The 26013-nt window shown below is 36.3% G+C and overlaps 1 protein-coding gene, 1 long non-coding RNA gene and 1 other non-coding gene across 3 annotated transcripts; 2 read left to right on the forward strand and 1 right to left on the reverse strand.

Moving 5' to 3' along the window:
• Positions 1-3501: 3501 nt before the first annotated feature.
• LOC128281896 (small nucleolar RNA R71) lies at positions 3502-3608 on the forward strand. The gene has a single exon (XR_008272177.1). It is a non-coding gene; the product is annotated as a small nucleolar RNA R71 (small nucleolar RNA).
• A 5851-nt stretch (positions 3609-9459) lies between these two features.
• LOC128285585 (uncharacterized) lies at positions 9460-11187 on the reverse strand. Its single transcript, XR_008276067.1, has 3 exons — positions 10925-11187; positions 10298-10511; positions 9460-9631 (listed from the first exon to the last, which is right to left on the reverse strand). It is a non-coding gene; the product is annotated as an uncharacterized LOC128285585 (long non-coding RNA).
• Positions 10196-23520, forward strand: LOC108481221 (cytochrome P450 71D9-like). The gene is made up of 5 exons (XM_017784383.2): positions 10196-10501; positions 11131-11423; positions 16861-16872; positions 22421-22812; positions 22894-23520. The coding sequence occupies exons 1-5, from the start codon at positions 10299-10301 to the stop codon at positions 23518-23520; spliced, it is 1527 nt and encodes a 508-aa protein (XP_017639872.1). The 5' UTR covers positions 10196-10298.
• Positions 23521-26013: the final 2493 nt, after the last annotated feature.

The raw sequence follows: 26013 nt of genomic DNA on the forward strand, positions 1-26013 counted from the left end.
TCTCTAACTTTCGGCTATGATGAACAAAGATGGACAAAACTTTGTTCTTTTCACCCCTTTTTCTTTTAATAAAATTTCATATTTCATCCATTTAATTCTTTAATACAAAAGACATGAAATGCCCATCATGGAACATTTACCTAACCCATTATCATGGAATATTTACCTAACCCATTATCAATTTTTATCAATTTGTACCATAAATTATGGATATCAAGTGCACATATTGTCTACCACCAACATGATGACCAGCCACTACATGTAAAATGGGAGGTTTGACATACAAATCCTCCTATTTTGCACTACTATTTATTTGGCCACTATAAATTAGCCTATAGCATTTTCAAACATTTTCACATAGGTCTTATTTCATAATTTCACTCACAAATGACAAAATCAAAGCATGAAAATTTGCCAACATTCACAGAATTCCCAAAAATTGGGGCGTTACAATTGTCCTCAATGTACAAACATATATAATCACAGTATAAATAGAATATCATAAGAGAGGGAGAAAATTGAAACTGTCCTGAATATTGGATGAAATCTTCACAATAGTGAAAAGCAGAATTGCAGTCAAATCTAAATGTAACTCATGATTCCGAGCAAACTGACAAGAAAATAAACACAAATAATAAAGAAGATTAAGGGGTTATAACTCGATTAGAAACAACCATAAATATTTCAAAAGATAATAATAAAAATAAGTTGAAGAAAATAAAATAAAAAATAAAATAACTAAAACAAAATTAAAAAGGAAGATAAAAAGAAAAAGAAAAATAAAAAATAAAAAATAGTAATAAACTCAATGATATCAATAAACTTAAAGGTAATTGTAAGGATAATAGTAAAAGAAAATACTAAAACGAAAAAGAAAATAGAAATAGAAAAATTAAAATAAAAATAAAAATAATAAAATATATAAAAAATTAAAATATAAGTATAAGAATTAATTAATTAATTAGTAAAATAAAAATAAATAATATAACAATTAATAATAAAATTAAATAAAACAAAATAAAATTGGGGTGTTTAACCTAGTTTTCACATGGCCATGGACATTCTCCCACACCCATGTGAGATCCCACATGCCCGTGTGGCCAGGCCGTGTGGGTCACACGGCTGTGTGCCTTACCCGTGTAACTCTCTAACTTTGAAAAAAATTAGCTCTAGGTTTCACACAGCCTAGGACACGCCTGTGTGTCCAGGCCATGTGGGTCACATAGCCATGTCGCCAGGCCGTGTGTGTTTTCCTTCGCTTCTCCCACGCCCATGTGAGATTCCACACACCCGTGTGGTCAGGCCGTGTGCTCCACACACTCGTGTGTCCAGGCCGTGTAGGAAAAAAAACACACATTTTTTATTTTTTTGATTTTTTAGATTTTGAAAATTAATTAATTTAAAAAAATCATGAAATAACGTTAAGAAAATTAGCAGTGTTAACACTAGGGTTGCCTCCCGAGAAGCGCTTATTTAAAGTCTAAGCTCGACTTACCTCATATTCGCACAGTTACGGTGGTTCACGGAGTCGAAAATCGTCTTTCTCACTATCAATTCTATTATCAACATAAGGTTTTAGCCAAGTAATATTTACCTTAAAAGTGCCAAATTTAGAATGATTTACCTCGACTGTACCGTATGGGAAAATATTTAGTACCGTAAAAGGAGTTGCTCCGTTTGTATTAAGCTCTGAAGTGGCGATTCGAGGGTCTATTTTATCCAACAATACATGATCGCCAACTTTAACTTGGTTCGTCCCATCCTTAAGCTTGTCATGGAGTCGCTTTGGTTCATAGTGTATTCTAGGTTTCTCCTTGACGTGTGCCTGCCATTCATCTAGTTCATCGATTTGCAATCTTCTTTCTTCATGATTTGTTCTATTTTTGTCATGTAAATTGGATTGCAACTCTCTCACCTTTTTCTGGGGTTTTTCCTGCAAAGAATGTTGAGCCACAAGGTTATTAACATTAACAAAACTCATAATATCATCTCGATCACTAGATATCCTAATAGAATCATGAGCTTGGAGTTTAATCGTGTCATCACCTACATGAAGTATTAATTCACCTGTACCAACATCTGTGATAGTTCTAGTAGTTGCTAGAAAGGGCTGCCCTAAAATCAACGGTACGTCACTATCCTCATCCATATCTAGAACAACAAAATCAATTGGGAAAATAAATTTATCAATTTTGATGAGTATGTCTTCAACAATACCCCTAGGAAATCTAATTGTTCTATCTGCCAATTGAATGTTCATCCTAGTTTGTTTGGGTTTCCCAAGACCTAGTTGCTTAAACATTTTGTAGGGCATGACATTAATACTACCCCTAAATCAGCCAAAGCATTATTAACACTTAAACTACCAATTAAAAAAGGAATAGTAAAACTCCCTGGATCTTTCAATTTGTTGGGTAGTTTATTCTGCAAAATAGCTCAGCATACTGCATTTAGCTCCAAGTGCGATGAATCATCTAACTTCCGCTTATTTGCTAAAAACTCATTTAAAAGTTTAACGGAATTTGGCATCTGCGAAAGAGCTTCAATAAACGGTAAGTTAATATGTAATTTCTTCAACAGTTTAAGGAATTTACTGGATTGTTCATTTGTGTGGTCTTTCCTTGTCGCATTTGGATATGAAACATGAGGTTTATATTTCTTACCGACCGAATCTTGCTTATTTTGGCTTACCTCAACCTTAGCATTGCTTACCACAGTTTCTTGCCTCGGTTCAGATTCAGATTCAGTTAACCCTTCTTCATCTCGAATAGTGATCGCATGAAGTTGCTCTCTTAGGTTAGTTTTGGTGTTGCTTGGCAAGATACCTTGTGGTCGTTCTGAAATCATCTTTTCCAATTGAGCGATTTGATTCTCAAGCCCTTGAATCGATGCTTGTTGATTTTTTAGTGTTGTTTCAATGTTTTGGAAATGAGTTCCTGACACTGAAATAAACTTCGTCAACATCTCCTCAAGGTTCCGCTTCTTCTCCTGCTGGTAAGGTGATTGAAAGCCTGGGGGGGTTGTGGTCTTTGATTTCCTTGACCACCCCAAGAGAAGTTGGGATGGTTCCTCCAACCTGCAATATAAGTGTTACTATACAAATTATTCTAAGGTTTAGAATTATTAACCATATAATTGACTTGTTCGTCTTCCGTGCTTAGGTTGTAGGATCAATTCTCTAGATGGTTCCTTCATCCATTTGTGTCATATTGCATCACCAAATGTACATGTGTAGAACTATATAAACCATCAATCATTTTATTCAAAAGTTCTACCTGATTTGACAACATGGTGAACGCATCAACGTTAAAAACACCGACTGCTTTCATCGGCTTTGTCCTCATGACTTGCCACTAATAATTATTCAGTGACATCTCTTCTATAAACTCATAAGCCTCCTAAGGTGTTTTATTTAAAGTCCCATCGGTGGATGCATCGATCAATTTCCTAGTTGAGAGATTCAAATCGTTCTAGAAAGTTTGAATTTGTAGCAGTAGAGGTAACCTATGGTGAAGGCACCTTCTCAATAAATCTTTATACCTCTCCCATGCATCATATAGAGCCTCTAGATCCATTTGCACAAAGGAAGAGATATCATTCCTCAGCTTGGCTGTCTTAGCCGGTGGAAAGTACTTCAACAAAAATTTTTCAGTCATTTGTTCCCATGTAGTGATAGAACCTCGTGGTAGGGAGTTCAACCACTGTTTAGCCTTATTCCTCAACGAAGAGGGAAACAACCAAAGGCGAATGGCATCGTCAAAAAGGCCATTAGTTTTAAAAGTGTCGCAGAATTCCAAGAAATTAGCCAAATGAATATTTGGGTCTTCATCTTGCAAACCATCAAACTGAACAAACTGTTGAATCATTTGAATAGTGTTTGGTTTCAGTTCAAAATTATTTGCAGCAACAGCAGGTCTAAAAATACTCGATTCAGCCCCAGTTAAATTGGGCTTGGCATAATCGTACATAGTATGATGAGCAGGATTCGGATTTATAGGATTTACAGCAACCACAGGAGGTAGCTGATTATTATGATTTCCTACCATCTCCTCAGTATTAATAACAACACCCTCTTACTTTTCTATTGTACTTGTTGACTCTATCTCGCTTCTCTACGGTTTCTGCGAGTTGAACTTTCAATCTCACTATCGAATACTAGAGGTCCTAACGGGTTTCTTCTAGTTATAAACTAAAGGAACCTACCAGAAGCGAATAAAAGAAAAGTTAGTAAATTAAAGTAAAAAATAAATAAAATGTAATAAAAATAAACAAATGGCTAAAGTAATAAAATTAAGTGTTCCTAATATTTTAGTCCTCGGCAACGGTGCCAAAAACTTGATGACGTCACAAACTAACTAAAATACGACAAAGGCAAGTGCATCTATCGAATAGTAGTATAGCTATGGTGGTAAGGAATATCGTATCCACAAGGACTAAAAGTACTAGTAATTACTATCTTTTTATTATTTAGCCTATAAATTGAAGGGTTGTTTTTAATCTAAAATTAAATTAAGCTAATTACTAAGCGACAGAGAGCGAATTGGGAAAATAATCGAAGAAAACTTATGAGAGAGACAATAACAAGGAAAGAATCCACCTAGACTTCACTTATTATTCTAAATCTGAATTAAACGATTTATTCATTTGACTTGATCCGTAGAAATCCCTAAATTATATTAATATCTCTTTTGAGAGTAAAAATAACTGACTCTAGGTTGATTAATTGAAATCTCTTTCTAATTAAAAACCCTATTGTCGCATTAACTTGATCTATGGATTCCCCTATTAGATTTGACTCTAATCCGGTAAATTTATGTCGTCCTATTTCTAGGATTGCATGCAACTCCACTCAATTATGTCAAATCTACTCTTAAACAGGGACTTTTGATCCACTGAATAAGCACATCAATAATGAATTAATATCCTGGAAACATTAAACATGAAGGTAAGTAAACATAATTGAGATCAAGAACAAATATTTATCATATAATTCAGAAAAATCAAATAATAAGATCTGTCATAGGTTTCATCTACCTTAGGTATTTAGCAAATTTAGTTTATACTTGGAAAGGAAAACATCTCAAAAATAGGAAAACAACAAAAATAAAGGAATCCAAAAACTTCTAAAGAAATTGAATGGAGATCTTCAGTCTTGAAGGAGATCCTGCTTCTGAGTTGAGTCCATCGGTGTTCTTTGAGTAATTTCTATGTTCTACTCACCGTGCCCCATTAGGTCCTCTTCTAGTGTGTATTTATAGACTTTAGAATGCTCAGAAATTCTAAAAATTGGGTTTTTTCGCGTAATAAGGAAGCAGGGTGCAAAATCGACACGGACTGGCACATGGGCATGTGGCCAACCCATGTGGCTCACATGGGCGTGTGGCCAGCCCGCGTGGAAATGCTCAGGCCGTGTGGATCTTAGAAACAGCTCTTTTTACCTAATTTTGGCTCGTTTTTCACTCATTTCTCTCCCCTATACTTACCTAAGTATAGAAACATGAATTTAAAAGATTAGGAGCATCAAATTCACTAATTCATATAATAAATTATCCAAAAATGCATCAAGAATGAGATTAAAAATATGTTACTTTTATGGCTTATCAGGATGCTTGAATTGTGGTAATTTTTGACATGTTTAGGTTGGTGGTGTTTGTATGCATTTGAGGTACGTTTGAATGGCATGTTGGTTAGTTGAATTAGGATCTTGAAATGATATATTGATTGTGTTTTGGTGATGTTTAGGTGCTTTTTAAATGTGTTTAAATGGGTTGAAAGGTCATGCATGAAATAGTCTTGGAAATGGCTTGATTTAAGGTAAATTTGGGTCCACATAGCCTGGCGACATGTCTGTGTATCATCTGATGATTTCTTTAGGATGTAAGTCAATGAGTTACATGACCTAACACATGGCCTGGCACACAAGCGTGTGAGGCAACTCAAAGAGTTACACGGCCTGCCACAGGGTCGTGTGTCCCTATTTAAAGAGTTACATGGGCGAGGACATGGGTTGGGACACGACTGTGTATCCCTAGTTTGAAAGTTACATAGCCTGAGACACGAGCGTGTGTCTCAGCTATGTGAGGTACATGGCCGTGTGACCCTTGTTTTTTAAATTTTGCATCTTATTCCTAAACTTCCCAAATTGTTTCAAATTGGTCCCAAATTGTTTCTAGGTTGTTTTTAGGGCCTCGAGGGCTCGATTTAGGGATATTATGCATGTGTATGAATGGTTTATGATTTGATTATAATATTGAATGATATAATTTTCAAATGTTTTTAATTGTTTAGTAATACTCCGTAACCCTAATCTGGTGACGGATACGGGTTAAGGGTGTTACAATAGAAACCCTTTCTTCTTACGCTTCTAACTTGGTAACAAGATCAACAATAGTTAGACTCGTCATGTCACAAGATTCCTCAATAGCTGAAATTTTGGCTTTAAATCTTTAAGGAACATTGATTATGACTTTTCCAACCACCTTTTCATCAAGCAACTCTTCACCATAAAGTCTGATTTGGTTTACAATAACCATCAACCTGGTTTAATAATCTTTAATTAGCTCATCCTCCTTCATTTGCAACATCATAAACTCTCTTTCTAGAGTTAAAACTTTTGTTTTCTTTACTCTATCACCTCCCTTATAAGTTTCCTTGAGTTTATCGCAAACAACTTTTGGTGTTTCAAGATCCATAATGTTTGTGAAAATGTGATCTATTAACTCGGAGTGAATACATGGTAAAGCTTTATCCTTTTTCAAGATTTCTTCATTATAAGCTTTGAGTTGAGCAATGGTAGGATTTTGTCTCAACGCTGGTGGATTTTCATCAGTTTCTACAACCTTTCACATGCCAAGAGATCTCAAATAAACATTTATCTTGACTGCAAAAACATGATAATGAGTTCTTGTAAAAATAGGAACATATATTGAAAGAGCATTAGAGGAAGCCATTACAATCACTCAAAAATAGCCGTAGAACCTCACAGCCCTCAAGAAGAAGCTCTGAATACCACCGTTGGTGTAGTTTTTGTTACAAAGAGAGGAAGAAAAGAAGAGAGAAGAAAAACAATTTTTTTTAGAATAATAGAGAAGGCTGTTTGTTTGTTAGATAACAACTAGCAGTTAGCTAGTTTGTCAAGTCAGTTAGCATGTTACACGCACGTACGCACGCACGCACGCACGCACGTTCTTTTAAAAAAAAGGTTTTACAACTGCCTAACACTAGAGTAAAAAAAATATAAAGTAAAAGAAACTTACAACAGAAAAATTTAAATTAAAACAACTAGGAATTACTACTAAAGGCCTAAAGCAACTGGCACACAAAACATATATATCTAATTTCTAATATCAAACTCAAAATACATCAATAGATATATGGCTCCTTGATGCATCTTCAGCTTGCAGAACTTCCAAACATAATAGTTTCTTGCCCACAAACTGTTGCAGAAGTGATGAAAACCCATGACATTATTTTTGCGAGTAGGTCTTCTCTACTTTCTTAAACTATTTTAGCTTATTAATAATGCAACAGACTTTGCATTGACTCCTTTTATTTCTAACTTTTAAATTAATAGTTTTAAATTAAATATTATAATTATTTTTAATTGTAAATTTAGTAATATGATAAAAAATAAAAGGGTATTCTTTTTAATTCAAAATTTATCCAAAGTCCTGCTTGTGTATATATATTATAGATTATAGATAAAATATATAAAAATGAACTCAATCATGAAAATAAATCCCTCACCTCTCAACTAGAGATATTCATGGGTTGTGTCAAATCTAATTATGATATTAATACACTTTATACTAGCTCAAACTCGATGTGGCTCGAAATATGAGCTAAATTTGTTTACGGAGTTCGAAAACTTCTTACGTTTACGAGGCATTGCTCAAAGAGTAGCCTTTTATAAAATCAACAAGTACATTGTGTCTTTTAAGTTTAGTTCACTCACTAAATTGCAACCTCACATATATACTACAACGTAAATTACTCTCACTCTAAGAATTTTGTTTAAAAGCTTAGATGTAAACTGAGTGATGAACTCATTTCAATTTACTTACAATTTTTGTGCAAAAAGCTATTCCTAAATGAGAAAAATGAAATGCTCTATGTAGTTCTCATAACCTAAACAAGCCCTCTAGAATATGTTTCCATAAAAAATGTTTGTTAAAGTATAATCAATATCCATATCTAATTCCACTAAACACCAACTTAAACTTTTTTAATAAAGTGTATGTTTGAAAAATAACTAATCGTCAAACTCCTTAAAAATCAGTTTTTTTTAAAAGAACTCTAATTATATTAAAAGATTAATTCAATCTTTACTTTACTTAATTCTTATAAGTAAAGCCAGTACTGATAAGTAATTAAAAGTTTTCAAACATCAAATATCAAATAAATAAGACAAATTATATTATCCAATCAACTTTTATTAAGTTACAATTGGAAACGTAATTGATAGCATAACCTACCGAGTTATATATTGTAAGGTCCCATTCTGCACGGCAGCGGTTGCTTTCATATTCCGAGTAATTGAGTTCACAATTCTAATTTAAGGGGTCTCACGTGTCAGTGCAGCAAGTCCTAGAGATAAGCTTTTCAAATGCTTCATTATAATTGCTAACACGTGTTAAAAAGATGGATTAAATTTATATTATGTAAAAGTTGCATTTAATTTTTATATTTTTATTTGATTAATTCTAATTTTATATTTTTATATTAATAAATTTAGTCTTTATATTCATCAAAATTTAAAATTTTAATCTGATTCAAACCGTAACAATTAAATCTATTTAGTTAAGTTTAATTATTAATTCTATAATATGTGCATGGTAGTAGATTTAGTCTACTTGCTCCAATTGTGTTATTCTAAATCCTTATATTTTTAAATTTTAAAATTATTAAATTAATTTAATTTTAAATCAGCATAATGTTAAATTTAGCTTTTAAGTTTTTATTTTATTTTTAAATTAAATTTAACCTTTAGCCTTTTTAAAAAAGAGTTAAATTTGAAATCGATCTTTTAAAAAGAGTAAAATTAATTTTTAATAGAAATACGGACTAAAATGTTAAAATTTTAAACATTGCACTTAGCATGATAATTCACAAGTACTCTCATATTTCTTTTTAAATTTTTATGAGTTTTTATACCTCCTTTTGAATTTTTTAATATTTTTATAATTTTTAAATTATTTGTTAACGTGACATATAACAACTTGTGTAATGTCAGTATGAACTACACGTGAGTTGCCTTATTGGTTGCCATGCCAACATCGTTAAAAAAAATATTTAGTCAGTATTTTCATTTTCTAGAAAAAGGGATTTGACTCTTTTCAAAACATTAATGATTAAATTTAGCTAATTAAGATATTAATATTAAGGTTAAATTTAACATTATGCCGTATAAATTTAATGATGACGTGTATCATCTAGTTAGCCGACAGGAAACTCTGCCGCTTGATTTTAAAGATCGTCTTTGTTCATCATAGAATATGGATTGGGATTCACACTCGTAAGAAATGGTTGTCTAACAGAAATCTAAAGGTGTTGCCTGAAATACCTTCGAATACCACAAGTCTTTTGATCAGTTCAATGTCTTTTTGGTGTCGCAATGTTGACATATCAGGGACTGAAAAATTGAGAGATTCAGTTATTGTTAGTATAACAATGCTTGAAGTTTGAGCTACATGCATGTTTTTCTACGAGTCTGCTTGAAATTTTAAGATGGTTTGCCTTATATGCAGATTATATAGATGGAATTTCATGTTCAATGCCTCACTTTGATTATCTTTAGTCAAAATGAGTTTTTCTTTCATTTTAGAAGTCGAGTATTATCTATTTATCTTCAATGGTTGTTTCTATGTGATATGCCTTTTCTTTTTAAACCTATCTTCCATGTGATATGCCTTTTCTTTTTAAACCTATCTTCCATTTAATTGGAATACAACTGTATTTTCCTGGATATCAGTTTCAATTGTTCTTTTGGGTAGTTTGCTTAACATAAAAGAGTTAAAGTATCTTAGCTGGTGTATCATTATAAATCTCTGCTATAAATATTTAAACCAAGTTGCATTAATGAAGACACGTGAAGATATTGATAAAAGAAAAGGATTCTCCATGGTTATGCCATTTATACGATATTCCCAGATTATAGCCATAAAAGAAATTAATTTTTTGCATGTGCTGGTAAGGAAGATTATGTTTATTTAAACCACCAATACAAAAAGTCAGTTTTGACAGACAAGCAGGTATCAAGATTCTGCAAGAATAAATAACAGTTTTGTATAGTTCTTACCATGGATAACCAATTCGAGCTGCTCCCATTGTCCTTCACCTTCCTTGTCTTCATTTTCATGGTGTTGAAGCTATGGATGAGATCCAAAATAAAGGACTCGCCCAAGAATCTACCCCCTGCGCCATGGAAGCTACCTCTAATTGGCCACTTGCACCTTTTAATGTTCTCTCTGCCCCATCACCGCTTGACCGAATTAGCCAAAAGGCCTGGTTCCCTGATGCACCAACAGCTTGGTGAATTATCGCACATTGTTGTTTCTTCCATTTAATTGGAATACAACTGTATTTTCCCGGATATCAGTTTCAATTGTTCTTTTGGGTAGTTTGCTTAACATAAAAGAGTTAAAGTATCTTAGCTGGTGTATCATTATAAATCTCTGCTATAAATATTTAAACCAAGTTGCATTAATGAAGACACGTGAAGATATTGATAAAAGAAAAGGATTCTCCATGGTTATGCCTCTTATACGATATTCCCAGATTCTAGCCATAAAAGAAATTAATTTTTTGCATGTGCTGGTAAGGAAGATTATGTTTATTTAAACCACCAATACAAAAAGTCAGTTTTGACAGACAAGCAGGTATCAAGATTCTGCAAGAATAAATAACAGTTTTGTATAGTTCTTACCATGGATAACCAATTCGAGCTGCTCCCATTGTCCTTCACCTTCCTTGTCTTCATTTTCATGGTGTTGAAGCTATGGATGAGATCCAAAATAAAGGACTCGCCCAAGAATCTACCCCCTGCGCCATGGAAGCTACCTCTAATTGGCCACTTGCACCTTTTAATGTTCTCTCTGCCCCCCATCACCGCTTGACCGAATTAGCCAAAAGGCATGGTTCCCTGATGCACCTACAGCTTGGTGAATTATCGCACATTGTTGTTTCTTCTCCAGGGGCTGCTAAAGAAGTGATGAAAACACATGATATCAATTTTGCAACCAGGCCTTATCTCCTTGTTGCAGAAATCATAGGGCATAATTTTTCTGATATTGGTTTTGCACCATATGGAGACACTTGGAGGCAGCTTCGAAAAGTTTGCACATTGGAGCTGTTAAGTATGAAACGTGTACAATCATTCCGATCAATCCGAGAAGAGCAAGTTTCAAGTTTAATTCGATCCATCTATTCTAATATTGTAGCACCCCAAACCCGGCCCAGACGTTAAGGCCGAATCCGACGTGCCACTTTGAAGTCAAAAACCCGTGTTCCTTTTTAGTGTTTTAAAAAGCCGACTTTTGTCAAACTAACCAAGTTAATGGAAGCTGGGCACCAAGTAGGTATCCATAACAGAGGAGGTGAGCCATGAAGGCTGCTTAAGTACCAAGCTCTCCGATTGGATCCAATCCTAGACATGTCCACATCCATTGCCACACTTGGTTATAACAAGTTGAAATTTCTTTGGTAAATCGAATATTCGTGACGTCGTGTTATTTTAAAAAAACCAAGTATCATTTTGAAATCACGCCCTAAGTCTAGCCCATTTGAATTAGTATCCATCAATTTAAAGTTGTTTTTAATAATATATTCCCAGAAAAATAAAATAAGAAAATAAAGTTAAAATGGCCTTATTACAACCCAAAAATTAAATAGTAATTAAAAATAACTTAAGAAAATCAATCTCTTTTTTCAACCCAAAAGTATTCAACATGGCCACTCTGAATCCCCTCCGGCTCCAAGTCACCCACATCAAGGCTCACCTGCAAGGTTAAAGAAGGAGTGAGTTTGGGGAAACTCAGTGTGTAAGGAAAACCCATTCAAAGCCCAAGTCAGCTCAAGCCCATTGGGCCCAAGCTCATTCAGGTAACAGTGGTACTGGGCCAAAGCCCTTTTCAGATTACAATAAACTGGGCCTTAGCCCCTTATTCAGATAACCGTATGGCCCATAGGCCCATTTCAAAATAAATGCAACATTAATAAACATATGCAAGCCCATTTGGGGAGACTACTCAACCCACCAACCACTACACTCCACCCGTACCAGCCATACACTCCATGTGGGGAATAGCTCACCACCCAAATTTAACACTCCACATTCTGGCCTTCTTGCTCGTTATCAATAAATTGAGGCAAAGCCTCCAGTACGTGGACAAGCCACTTTCAGTACTTCCTCTGTCAATATCCCAGTCCCATGCATCAGATAATAACAACATGGCATGCAGTAAATAGCAACAGTCAAACATGCATTTAGGTCAATTTAACCCTAGGGGTATTTCGGTAATTTATCTCCTAGGGGTAAAACTGTAAATTTTCCACTTTTAAAGGTATTTCAGTAATTTATCTATTTTAGGGTTTTTCATGCATATTCCTACATTTCACGTACTAACAGAATCACTACCGAGGGTTCTTACCGAATTGGGCCCGTTGGCCCATCATTCCAATTTTGGCCCATTAAGCCCAAAAATATCGAGGGCACAGAAATCATGCACTTTGCAGTCCAAACATTGCAGCTTACCAAAAACATTAATCAATTTACCTCATAAGTATTCGCACACTTGCAAATCTACAAAATACGGGTTTTTGGCATTTCGGCTTTTCGACTTTTGTTGATCTAGACTAAGAAAGAGGGTGTTAGTTACACACCTGTTTGCGACGATATGTTGACGAGATCCACACACGAACCGCCTACAATTGGATTACTAACACGTTAATCTAACTATTCAAATACAAACTACGTATTAACCCCTTACAATATTCGGCCAACCACACCTACAGATCATAGTAAGCTTATAAGAAATCAATAAGCAACTCATTAACAAATTTTTGTCAATGTTTACCACATAATCATAATTTCACTGCAAGCTGTCTTCCTGAGCAACAGTCACTAAATTATTTATAACTGGAGCTACGAAACTCCAAATCAAGTGCCGTTAATTTTACCTGAAAATAGACTCATATATCTTCTATCCATAAAATTTTCAGAATTTTTGGTATGGCCAATCAATACCAGATTTTTTTTAAAGTTTTCCATGTTTCACTGTTTGACTAATTTGACCACTCTTCATTACAAATCAAATTTCTCATTGTACAGAATTCAAAATATGTTCTCGTTTATTTCATTTGAAACTAGACTCATTAAGATTTAATTACATAATTTATTCAGCTTCTAATTCATATTCCACAATTTATGGTGATTTTCCAAAGTCACGTTACTGCTGCTGTCCCAAGCAGATTTATTACCAAATCACTCTTTCACACCTAACTTGCATGCTTGTTATTTAAACATGTATATCACCAATCAATCATCACATATCTATGATTTTACTTAAGTATAATCTCCATTTCATCATTTTAAAGCACAACATGTTAGCCGATTTTTCCCCTTAGCATCTAAGGAACATGCATGCTCATTTGTTTGGCTCAACTTCACCTATCTTCCATTTTTCATCAAAAGAACATGAAACAACAACCAAAAACCAAAATATGCTTCATGAGTTAGGGTAGAATCAAGAAGAACTCATGAACATCAAGATAGAAGCAAAGTACCAAGAACTTACCTTCAATTTTTCCCCCTCCTAGTGACCGAATATTCAAGGGTTTCCTCCCTATTTGCTCTCTCTCAAATTCGCTTTGAAGAACAAAGAATGAACAAAACCTTCCTTTACTTCCTTTTGTTATTCTTATCACTCAACATTTTATGACACATAAATGATATACTAATATTTGTGCCATACTCATGCCATAATTCCAATAAAAATATGCCCATAATGCTTACCATGCCCATCATCCATTAACTATTAAAATGCTAATGCCCATCATCCATTAACTATTAAAATTCTAAAATGCATACATTATCAACTATCCATCACCTTGGCCGACCACTACATTAAAAGTGGGGAATTTGACATGCAAATCCTCCTATTTTGCACTACTATTTATTTGGCCACTAGAAATTAGCCTATAGCATTTTCAAACATTTTCACATAGGTCCTATTTCATAATTTCACTCCCTTTTTCTTATGGAACAAAAATTAACTAAAATTACCGAGTTCTATCTTAAGCTTGGGCCTTCTAGAGGCCCACTAACATAATTAAACCTATGCCAACATTCACAGAATTCGCGAAAATTGGGGCGTTACAACTCTATCCTCCTTAAAGAAATTTCAGCCTCGAAATTTACCTGATCCAAATAGTTGAGGGTATTGTTGACGCATAGTCTCTTCTGATTCCCAAGTAGCTTTTTCCCTTCCATGATTACGCCACAGTACTTTTACCAACGGAACCGACTTCCTTCTTAGAACTTTAACCTCTCGATCTAAAATTTGTATGGGTTCTTCCTCAAAGGTCAAATCAGTCCTTACTTCAATCTCCTCCACTGGCACAACATGTGAGGGATCTGATCGATATCGTCTTAACATAGACACATGAAAAACGTCATGGATTCTGTCTAACTCTGGTGGTAATTCTAACTGATACGCTACTGGCCCTACCCGCTTAAGAACTCGATAAGGCCCTATAAACCGCGGACTCAATTTGCCTTTCTTGCCAAATCTCAAGATCTTCTTCCAAGGTGAAACCTTTAAGAAAGCCATATCCCCAATCGCGAACTCTATTTCTTTGCGCTTTAGGTCCACATACGACTTCTGTCTATCAGATGCCTCCTTTAATCGATCTCTTATCAACTTAACCTTACTTTTAGTATCTGCCACCAACTCCGGTCCAAGCACTTGTCGTTCACCCAACTCTGTCCAAGACGTAGGCATACGACATCTCCGCCCATAAAGTGCCTCATATGGAGCCATCTGAATACTTGCTTGGTAGCTGTTATTGTATGCAAACTCCGCCAATGGCAAGTAGTCCTCCCAACTCCCATGAAAATCGATGATACAACCCCTTAACATATCCTCCAAAATCTGAATAACCCTCTCCATTGTCCATCATGCGTGGGTGAAAAGCGATCTTGAAATCAAACGTGTACCCAATGCCTCCTGCAACTTCTTCCAGAATCGAGATGTAAACCTAGGGTCTCGGTCGGAAATAATCGACACTGGCACTCCATGTAGTTGCACTATCTCTGCCACATACAACCTAGCCAACTTTTGCAGGGAGTAATCAGTACGAACTGGTATGAAATAGGCAGATTTTGTTAACCTATCCATCACTACGCACATAGAATCTTTCTTGGTGGGTGTCAAAGGTAGCCCACTCACAAAATCCATAGTGACTCTCTCCCACTTCCACAATGGAATTTTCACCGGTTGCAGTAATCTAGAAGGAAATTGATGTTCAACTTTCACTTGCTGGCATGTCAGACATTTCCCCACGAACTCCGTTACTTCACGTTTAAGCCCAGGCCACCAATATAGTTCTCGCAAGTCGTGATACAACTTATTCCCTCCAGGATGCATGGCACAAAGTCCCCTATGAGCTTCTTTCAATATTGACTGTCTCAAGTCAAAGTCCTTTGGAACACAAATTCTTCCTCGGAAGCATAAAACTCCTTCAGTATTTAGTCCAAAATCCTCATTCTCACTCTTCTCAACTTGCTGAAACCGAAGAACCAACGAGTTATCCTTCAATTGTTTTTCTTTAATCTGCTCAGTCCAAATATGCCTCACTTGTAATTCTGCTAACAGACTTCCATCATCAAACAGACTCAAACGTGCAAACAAGGCTCTCAAATCAGAAACAACCCTTCGACTCAACGCATCACCACCACGTTAGCCTTACAGGTGGTACTCAATCGAGCATCGTAATCCTTAAGCAACTCTACCCATCTTCGTTGCTAAGGTTTAACCCCTTCTGAGTTAACAGATACTTTAGGCTCTTATGGTCTGTGTATATGATACACTTTTCTCCATATAAGTAATGTCTCCAGATTTTCAACGCGAAGATCACTACTGCTAGCTCTAAGTCGTGCGTAGGGTAGTTCGCTTCATGAGACTTAAGCTACCGCGAAGCATAAGTGACCACCTTGCCCTCTTGCATCAGTACACATCCTAACCCCACATGTGACGCATCGCTGTACACAGTGAAGTCATTCCTAGACTCCGATTGAATCAACACTGGTGCTTCAGTCAATACCTTTTTCAAATGGTCAAAAGCTTTTTGCTGACTTTCAGTCCAGACAAATGCTACCCCTTTCCTTAAAAGTTTCGTCAATGGTGTAGCAATTAAAAAAAACCCTTCTACGAACCTTCGGTAATAGCCTGCCAAACCCAAAAAACTCTAAATTTTCGATACTGATTTTGGTGGCTTCCATCCTAGAACTGCCTCAACTTTTCAAGGATCCACTCTAATTCCTTCAGCAGAAACCACATGACCTAGAAAAGCCACTTCTCGCAACCAAAATTCACACTTACTAAACTTTGCATACAGTTCCTTCTCTCTTAGCACTTACAGCACAATACGTAGATGCTCCTCATGTTTCTCCTTGGTTTCTGAGTATACCAGAATATCATCGATGAAAACTACCACGAATCGGTCCAAGTAAGGTTGGAACACTCGATTCATCAGATCCATGAAAGCGGCAGGTGCGTTCGTCAACCCAAACGGCATAACCAAGAACTCGTAATGACCATATCGAGTCCTGAATGCTATCTTATGAATATCCACTTCCTTTACCTTTAACTGATGGTATCCAGATCGAAGGTCAATCTTGGAAAATACCGAAGCTCCTCTAAGTTGGTCAAATAAATCATCAATCCTTGGCAGAAGGTATTTGTTCTTTATCGTTAGTTTGTTCAACTGGCGGTAATTGATGCACATGCGCATTGTCCCGTCCTTTTTCTTCGCAAATAGCATCGGTGCTCCCCATGGAGACACGCTTGGCCTAATGAAGCCCCTATCCAACAACTCTTGAATTTGAGCCTTTAACTCCACTAACTCCTTTGGTGCCATCCTATACGGTACGATGGACACAGGCGCCGTTCCAGGCAACAAATCTATTCTAAACTCAACTTCTCGGTTCAGAGGCAATCTTGGAAGCTCCTCCGGAAAAATATATTGGAACTCCTTTACAGTCCTAACCTTATCCACTGTCAGTCCCTCCTTTTCTAACTGACTTACAAATGCCAAATAGACCTCACAACCTTTCCGAATCCACTTTTCGGCTATTAATGCTGACACCACATTGGACAAATAATCCCGTTGCTCACCTATCACCATAACTTCCTCATTCTTTGTGGTCCTTAACACCATTCGTTTAGTAGTACAATCCAGAGTCGCTTTATGCTTAACAAGCCAGTCCATTCCCAAAATGAGATAAAACTCTCCGAACGGTAACTCCATCGATCTCCAGGAAAATCTTACCTTGAGTTTCTAAGGTACATCCTATACGCTTTGTCTACCCTAACCGAAAGTGACCCAAAGGACTTAGTACAGATACCCCACTCACAATCTCCTCGAGTGCACACCCAACGACCAGATATGGCACATGCAAAATAGGAATGAGTAGATCCAACATCCACCAAGGCAGTATACGGTATGCTAGAAATAAAAAATGCACCAGTTATGACGTCAGGTGCGTCACCCTCCTCGCGGTGACTAGCAGCATATACCAAAGCTGGCTGATGAGCCTCAATGTTAACAGTACCCTTGCCAGGTGCCCAACGTCTATGGCCATTGCCACCGCGACCTCGGCCATGACCTCTCGACGGCGACAGTCCACCTCGCGCTGTTTGCACGGGTTGCACAGCCCTTTGTTCAACCACTTGAGCCTGAACTGGCCTCTTAGGACAATCCCTGATCTTATGTTCCTTTGATCCACAACGAAGACAAGCCCCAGAACGTTTCCAACATTCCCCCATATGCATTCTACCACAATCTCCACAAGCTTGTGGTCTAACAGTATTCACTGTAACCGCTCGAACTGGTTCCTCCATCCTAGCTCTCTTAACATTCTGGTTTGCAGCACCAGTTGGTCCAGCATCTCTCCTGAACTGATTTCGATCCCTGTCGCGGTTCTTTCGTTCAGCTTGTTTCACCTCTTCGGCTATCTTAGCCTTTTCTACCAGTGCAGCAAAATCGCGCTCTCTCTGCGGAGCTATGAGCACCCTTAGCTCATCCCTGAGGCCATCCTCAAAGCGAACACTGCGCTTATATTCGGTAGAGACAATACCATTAGCATACCGGCTCAATCGCAGAAACTCTGCCTCATATTCAGCAATGGTCTTACCACCCTGGGTCAGGTTCAGGAATTCCTTCCTTCGTACATCCATATAGGTAGCTCCGACATACTTCGCCTTGAAGGACTGCTTAAACAACTCCCAAGTTACCCTCTCGCTAGGGTACCCTCTCTCACAGTGATCCACCATTGATACGCCTCGTCCCGTAGTAAGGATACTGCTCCTTTTAACTTTTGCTCTACTGAGCAGTCCAAGTCATCCATAATCCGCTCTGTGGCTTCCAGGCAGTACTCAGCCACGTTTGGGGCTACTCCAGATATACCCCTAAAAACTTCCGCTCTGTTGGCCCGGAGTCGCTCAGAAATGGACCCCCTATTCATGGGCCCGATATTAGCTCCGGCCATCCTTTCCAGAACTCTTAACATGGCCTGGGACAGAGCGTCATCCCTCATGGCCCGATTATACGGCCTATTCTCATCCACCGGTGGTGGTCGTGCTACTCCAGCGGGTATGTGTTCAGAAGACGAAGATCTAGCTTGAGTACTACCTCGGCCTCGACCACGGCCTCGACCACGGCCTCTTCCCCGAGTAGCTCTCGTACTCATATCGATTTATCTGATTACGAATTTTATGTAGTTAGTTTACTGTTTCCACTATTTATTACAGAATATCTTATGAACAGATAAGGTTTCAGAGTTGTTCTCGCGTAACCACAGTTTAGCTACTGTCTCAGTTTCCTAGGGCTTAGTTTACCCTACAGTTTCAGTTTCGTAGCCTTTACGCTATATTATCTATAGTACTATCTCTAAGGTTTAGTACTAACTACAGTACAGTTTAGTATATAAAACAGAATAGTACTTACAGCCTTGGTGTCAGGGATTCAGTGTGCCTATCTCATCAATTTTCAGATAAACTCAAAAGATTTAGAGTTTTTGAAATCCATTTGTGTTAAAAAAAAATTCGGAGATTATCTCCTTTAAACAGGAAATTTTCAAAAGTCAGATTTTTCCAAAAATACCCTTTTTTTTTGGCATAAAGTTTTGAAAACCCTTTTTGGACCCGATCCACAGCCGAGTTGTTGCAACCTAGGCTCTGATACCACTAAATGTAGCACCCCAAACCTGGCCCAGACGTTAAGGCCGAATCTGACGTGCCACTTTGAAGTCAAAAACCTGTGTTCCTTTTTAGTGTTTTAAAAAGCCGACTTTTGTCAAACTAACCAAGTTAATGGAAGCTGGGCACCAGGTAGGTATCCATAACAGAGGAGGTGAACCATGAAGGCTGCTTAAGTACCAAGCTCTCCTATTGGATCCAATCCTAGACATGTCCACATCCATTACCACACTTGGTTATAACAAGTTGAAATTTCTTTGGTAAATCGAATATTCGTGACGTCGTGTTAATTTAAAAAAAACAAGTATCGTTTTGAAATCACGCCCTAAGTCTAGCCCATTTGAATTAGTATCCATCAATTTAAAGTTGTTTTTAATAATATAATCCCAGAAAAATCAAATAAGAAAATAAAGTTAAAATGGCCTTATTACAACCCAAAAATTAAATAGTAATTAAAAATAACTTAAGAAAACCAGTCTCTTTTTTCAACCCAAAAGTATTCACCATGGCCACTCTGAATCCCCTCCGGCTCCAAGTCACCCACAACAAGGCTCACCTGTAAGGTTAAAGAAGGGGTGAGTTTGGGGAAACTCAGTGTGTAAGGAAAACCCATTCAAAGCCCAAGTCAGCTCAAGCCCATTGGACCTAAGCCCATTCAGGTAACAATGGTACTGGGCTAGAGCCCTTTTCAGATTACAATAAACTGGGCCTTAGCCCCTTATTCAGATAGCCGTATGGCCCATAGACCCATTTCAAAATACATGCAACATTAATAAACATATGCAAGCCCATTTGGGAGACTACTCAACCCACCAACCACTACACTCCACCGTACCAGCCATACACTCCATGTGAGGAATAGCTCACCCCACCCAAACAACTCCACGATTCTTGACCTTCTTTGCTCGTTATCGATAAATTGAGGCAAAGCCTCCAATACGTGGACAAGCCACTTTCAGTACTTCCTCCGTCAATATCCCGGTCCATGCATCAGATAATAACAACATGGCATGCAGTAAATAACAACAGTCAAACATGCATTTAGGTCAATTTAACCCTAGGGGTATTTCGGTAATTTATCTCCTAGGGGTAAAACTGTAAATTTTTCAATTTTAAAAGTATTTCAGTAATTTATCTATTTTAGGGTTTTTCATGCATATTCCTACATTTCACGTACTAACAGAATCACTACCGAGGGTTCTTACCGAATTGGGCCCGTTGGCCCATCATTCCAATTTTGGCCCATTAAGCCCAAAAATATCGAGGGCACAGAAATCATGCACTTTGCAGTCCAAACATTGCAGCTTACCAAAAACATTAATCAATTTAACTCATAAGCTTTTGCACACTCGCAAATCTACAAAATACCGGTTTTCGACATTTCGGCTTTTCGACTTTTGTCGATCTAGACTAAGAAAGAGGGTGTTAGTTACGCACCTGTTTGCGACGATATGCTGACGAGATCCACACACGAACCGCCTACAATTGGATTACTAACACGTTAATCTAACTATTCAAATACAAACTACGTATTAACCCCTTATAATATTCGGCCAACCACACCTACAGATCATAGTAATCTTATAAGAAATCAATAAGCAACTCATTAACAAATTTTTGTCAATGTTTACCACATAATCATAATTTCACTGCAAGCTGTCTTCCTGAGCAACAGTCACTAAATCATTTATAACTAGAGCTACGAAACTTCAAATCAAGTGCCGTTAATTTTCCCTGAAAATAGACTCATATATCTTCTATCCATAAAATTTTCATAATTTTTGGTATGGCCAATCAATACCAGATTTTTTTTAAAGTTTTCCATGTTTCACTGTTTGACTAATTTGACCACTCTTCATTACAAATCAAATTTCTCATTGTACAGAATTCAAAATATGTTCTCGTTTATTTCATTTGAAACTAGACTCATTAAGATTTAATTACATAATTTATTCAGCTTCTAATTCATATTCCACAATTTATGGTGATTTTCCAAAGTCACATTACTGCTGCTGTCCCAAGCAGATTTATTACCAAATCACTCTTTCACACCTAACTTGCATGCTTGTTATTTAAACATGTATATCACCAATCAATCATCACATATCTATGATTTTACTTAAGTATAATCTCCATTTCATCATTTTAAAGCACAACATGTTAGCCGATTTTTCCCCTTAGCATCTAAGGCACATGCATGCTCATTTGTTTGGCTCAACTTCACCTATCTTCCATTTTTCATCAAAAGAACATGAAACAACAACCAAAAACCAAAATATGCTTCATGAGTTAGGGTAGAATCAGGAAGAACTCATGAACATCAAGATAGAAGCAAAGTACCAAGAACTTACCTTCAATTTTTCCCCCTCCTAGTGACCGGATATTCAAGGGTTTCCTCCCCTATTTTGCTCTCTCTCAAATTCGGTTATGAAGAAGAAAGAATGAACAAAAACCTTCCTTTACTTCCTTTTTTTATTCTTATCACTCAACATTTTATGACACATAAATGATATACTAATATTTATGCCATACTCATGCCATAATTCCAATAAAAATATGCCCATAATGCTTACCATGCCCATCATCTATTAACTATTAAAATGCTAATGCCCATCATCCATTAACTATTAAAATGCTAAAATGCATACATTATCAACTATCCATCACCTTGGCCGGCCACTACATTAAAAGTGGGGAATTTGACATGCAAATCCTCCTATTTTGCACTACTATTTATTTGGCCACTACAAATTAGCCTATAGCATTTTCAAAAATTTTCACATAGGTCCTATTTCATAATTTCACTCCCTTTTTCTTATGGAACAAAAATTAACTAAAATTACCGAGTTCTATCTTAAGCTTGGGCCTTCTAGAGGCCCACTAACATAATTAAACCTATGCCAACATTCACAGAATTCGTGAAAATTGGGGCGTTACAAATACAGGATTGGAAATCAACCTTGGAGAAATGTTATGCAACTCATCATATAACATCACTCTAAGGACTACTTTCGCCGCAAGATCCAAACAACATGATGCATTCATTTCAATTGCGAGGAACCTGGTGGAAGCTGCGGGTGGTTTTAGTATTACTGATCTGTTTCCTTCCATCAAATTGCTTCCCATGATTAGTGGGATGAGAGCCAAACTTGAGAGGTGGCACCAGGATTTGGACGCGATGCTTGAAAGCATTATTGAAGAGCATAGAGCTAGGAATGCAAATACGAAAGACAGTGATGACGTAAAAGATGATCTCGTTGATGTTCTCTTGAATCTCCAGGATCACGGTGGCCTTGAATTTCCTGTAAGAACTGAAAATATCAAAGCTGTTATCCTGGTTAGTAGATTCATATCTTGCGTGTTTATTTATGTGCATAAAGATGTTCTGTGGTTTTAGCTAAGCAGAACTTCTTTGCAGGACATGCTCATTGCTGGAACTGAGACATCTTCAACTGCAATAGAATGGGCGATGTCGGAAATGATAAAAAATCCTAGAATCCTTGAAAAAGCACAAGCCGAGCTGAGGCAAGTCTATGATAGAACGGGGGATGTCAACGAATTAGACCTTCATGAATTGAAGTACTTGAAGTTAGTTATGAAGGAAACTCTAAGGTTACACCCTCCTGTATCTTTGCTACTTCCAAGAGAAAGTAGGGAGAGATGTAAAATTAATGGATATGAGATACCAGCCAAGACCAAAGTGATTGTTAATGCATGGGCCATTGGAAGAGATTCCAACTATTGGAATGAAGCCGAGAGGTTCTATCTAGAGAGATTCATCGATAGTTCAGTTGACTATAAGGGGACCAACTTCGAGTTTACTCCATTTGGTGCTGGAAGGAGGATATGTCCTGGCATGTCATATGGTATGGCTGTGGTTGAGCTTTTCCTTGCACAATTACTTTATCATTTTGATTGGAAGCTTCCTAATGATATGAAGAATGAGGATCTGGATATGACTGAGATCTTTGGTGCTACTGCTAGAAGAAAAAGAGATTTGCGCCTTATTCCTATTCCTTACCACCCACCATCATCTGTTCAATAGTTAGAATAATATCTTATGTAATATTTCTTAATATTTACCGATGTTATCATAATTTGAAATTTAATTGTTTAATAATATTTCTAATTTAAAAATAATTATATGTTATGAATATCTTATTAACTGAATATCCATAAAAATCAAGATAAGTTTTGACTACTTCATTTATACTTCTTATACCTATAAATAAAGATTTTGGAAAAGCTTTGTAAATATCTTGATTGATCAATAAAAATAAGTTCTCTTTTTGCTCTCATGTTCTCTTTGTTCTTTATTTTCTATTTTTTATTTTATAACACGTTATTAGCATGATTCATTTTTAATTATCTTAGTTGTGGATTAAATCTGCGGCAATTTTGCGAACCATTAAGCCTCATCCATAATACCAAAATTCAGCCTTCGACCACTAAAATTACTCTTATTTTTATGTTTTGTTGGCTCCTTTGCTTCTTCAAATGACTATTTTTTGCTCCTTTACTTCCCTGATTCTCCATTACTTACTGCCTTTTGCCGCTGCTGTTTGCAACTTTTTGTAAGAAGTTTTTATCTATTTAATGTTTTATATCTAGATTAACTTTTAATTAAGTGAAATTAACTTTAGATTATTTTAATTAAGTTGTTTACTTCTTATTAAAGTTGGTAAAATAGTATTACTTCGAATGGAAGGTTTGAGTATACACTAAGAGCCTTAACACCAAGATGGACATTGTAATTTGTTGCTTTGGATGGTAAAAAAAATTTTGTTCTCAGCATGGATTTTGGATTTATAGAGCACAATTTAAATTGGTAAGGTGCTTCAATTATTTTTTGAGGTATGATTATTATTTTATTTGCTTTAAGCCTGATCAAATTATTAAGTTATATTATTGAATATCGATGGGTGCATAAGGTTTACTAATAAAACTTTATAATGTATTATTTTTAAATGATTGTTTAAATATGTAACACCCTAAATTTTGGGGTTAGAAAATTTTGGGTTTTGTGGTTAGGGTTAGAGAGAAGGGTGTGCTATTGTGTTTAGTCATGCATTTAAGTGTCAAAATGGGCTTGCTAGTATGGTGGTTGAGTGATTGTTAGTGAACAACAAGGTTTTGGGTTTGAGTCTTTGTATGGGCGTTTGGAGAAACATTTTATTACGTTTTGTTTTAAGTTAATAATTTCTACTTATTTTGTTTTATTTTATTTATTTTTATTGTTTCTGGACGTTTCTTTCCCTCTCTTAGCTTCTCTTTTCTTTTGTTCATCTTTATTTTTTTTGTTGAACGGTTTTGCTTGGGGGTTCTAGAGAACTTCGATTTCTTGGTCCGTGAGTCAGATTCTAGACATCTTAGATCGCAAAACAGGTGTGGGATTCGAATCTTATCTATTTTTATTTTGTGAATCATTGTTTTGACATTTCTTGAGTGTGCTTTAATCCGTACATTATGGGTATTTAGTTGTTGAAAAGTAAGGAGAATACTGCATATTCTGACATACTCTTGTTATTGTAAAGATTGGGGACTGTTTTGATGGCTAAAACAACGGTTTTGGCTTGTTCAAAAGTGGTTTCGTGACCACATGGGTGGCCACACCGGCGTGTGTCGGTTCACACGGCCGTGTGCGTTTAGGATTTAGGGTTTTTCGGTAGGTTTTGGCACCATACAGTTGTGTGGCCGATTTGGGGATTTTGTCATTTTTCACACAGTCATGTCCCTTGGGTACACCAGCGTGTGTGATTGAGAATTAGGGATTTAGTGATTTGGTGCCACACGACCGTGTGGCTAATTTGGGGATTTAGTGTAACAACTCAATTTTGGGCCTAGTCGAAACAGTGGTTTCGGGACCACGAATCCGACGTAGAAAAACTTATTTTATTTTTTGTTCGAAAATTTTGACGTTTAAGCACTCAATTTAGCAAAAATGACTAAATTATAAAAAGTGAAAAGTTGAGTTCTACATGCCAGAGGTATCTAATTTTTATGAAATTTAAAATTGAAGGTCCTTAAATAGTAATTATGCCATTTTATAAGTTAGTGGACAAAAATAGACATGGATTAGGTGAAATTTCATGTTTTATAAAAAAGGGCATTTTTGTAATTTGTCAATTAAAGACAAAATAAGTAAAATAAAAGAAAATTTTAGTCCATCTTCTTCTTGCTTCACCAAAAATTGAAGGGACAAGACATAGCTAGGGTTTGGCCACTTTCAAGCTCGATTGTAAGTCCATTCTATCCCCCTTTTTAATGATTTTCATGTTTTTGAGATCCTTGTAACTTGATCTATCTATTTCTACAACTAATTTAAGAAATAATCAAGGTCTAAAATTTTATCCATGATGGATATTTGTGTATTTTGATGCCTAATGATAGAAAATTTATGTTTGGTGAATGATAAACAACTTTTGCTAGGTGATTTTTTATGAAAATATCGAAAGGACCAATTTGTAAAAAGGTTATAAAATGTGTGTAAAAGTGTGATTAAATGAAAAACGTGGGATATTATAAGCATGAAAGAGGT

The sequence above is a fragment of the Gossypium arboreum genome, chromosome 1 (genome assembly GCF_025698485.1).
Source record: "Gossypium arboreum isolate Shixiya-1 chromosome 1, ASM2569848v2, whole genome shotgun sequence".
Classification (NCBI taxonomy): Eukaryota; Viridiplantae; Streptophyta; class Magnoliopsida; order Malvales; family Malvaceae; genus Gossypium; species Gossypium arboreum.

Excerpts from the sequence above, each read along its gene's own strand:
- LOC108481221 (XM_017784383.2), top strand. The coding sequence starts at position 10,299 with ATGGATAACCAATTCGAGCTGCTCCCATTGTCCTTCACCTTCCTTGTC. Across the intron at positions 10,502-11,130 it reads TTGACCGAATTAGCCAAAAG|GCATGGTTCCCTGATGCACC; the intron begins GCCTGGTTCCCT and ends ATTAGCCAAAAG. Across the intron at positions 22,813-22,893 it reads ATATCAAAGCTGTTATCCTG|GACATGCTCATTGCTGGAAC; the intron begins GTTAGTAGATTC and ends ACTTCTTTGCAG.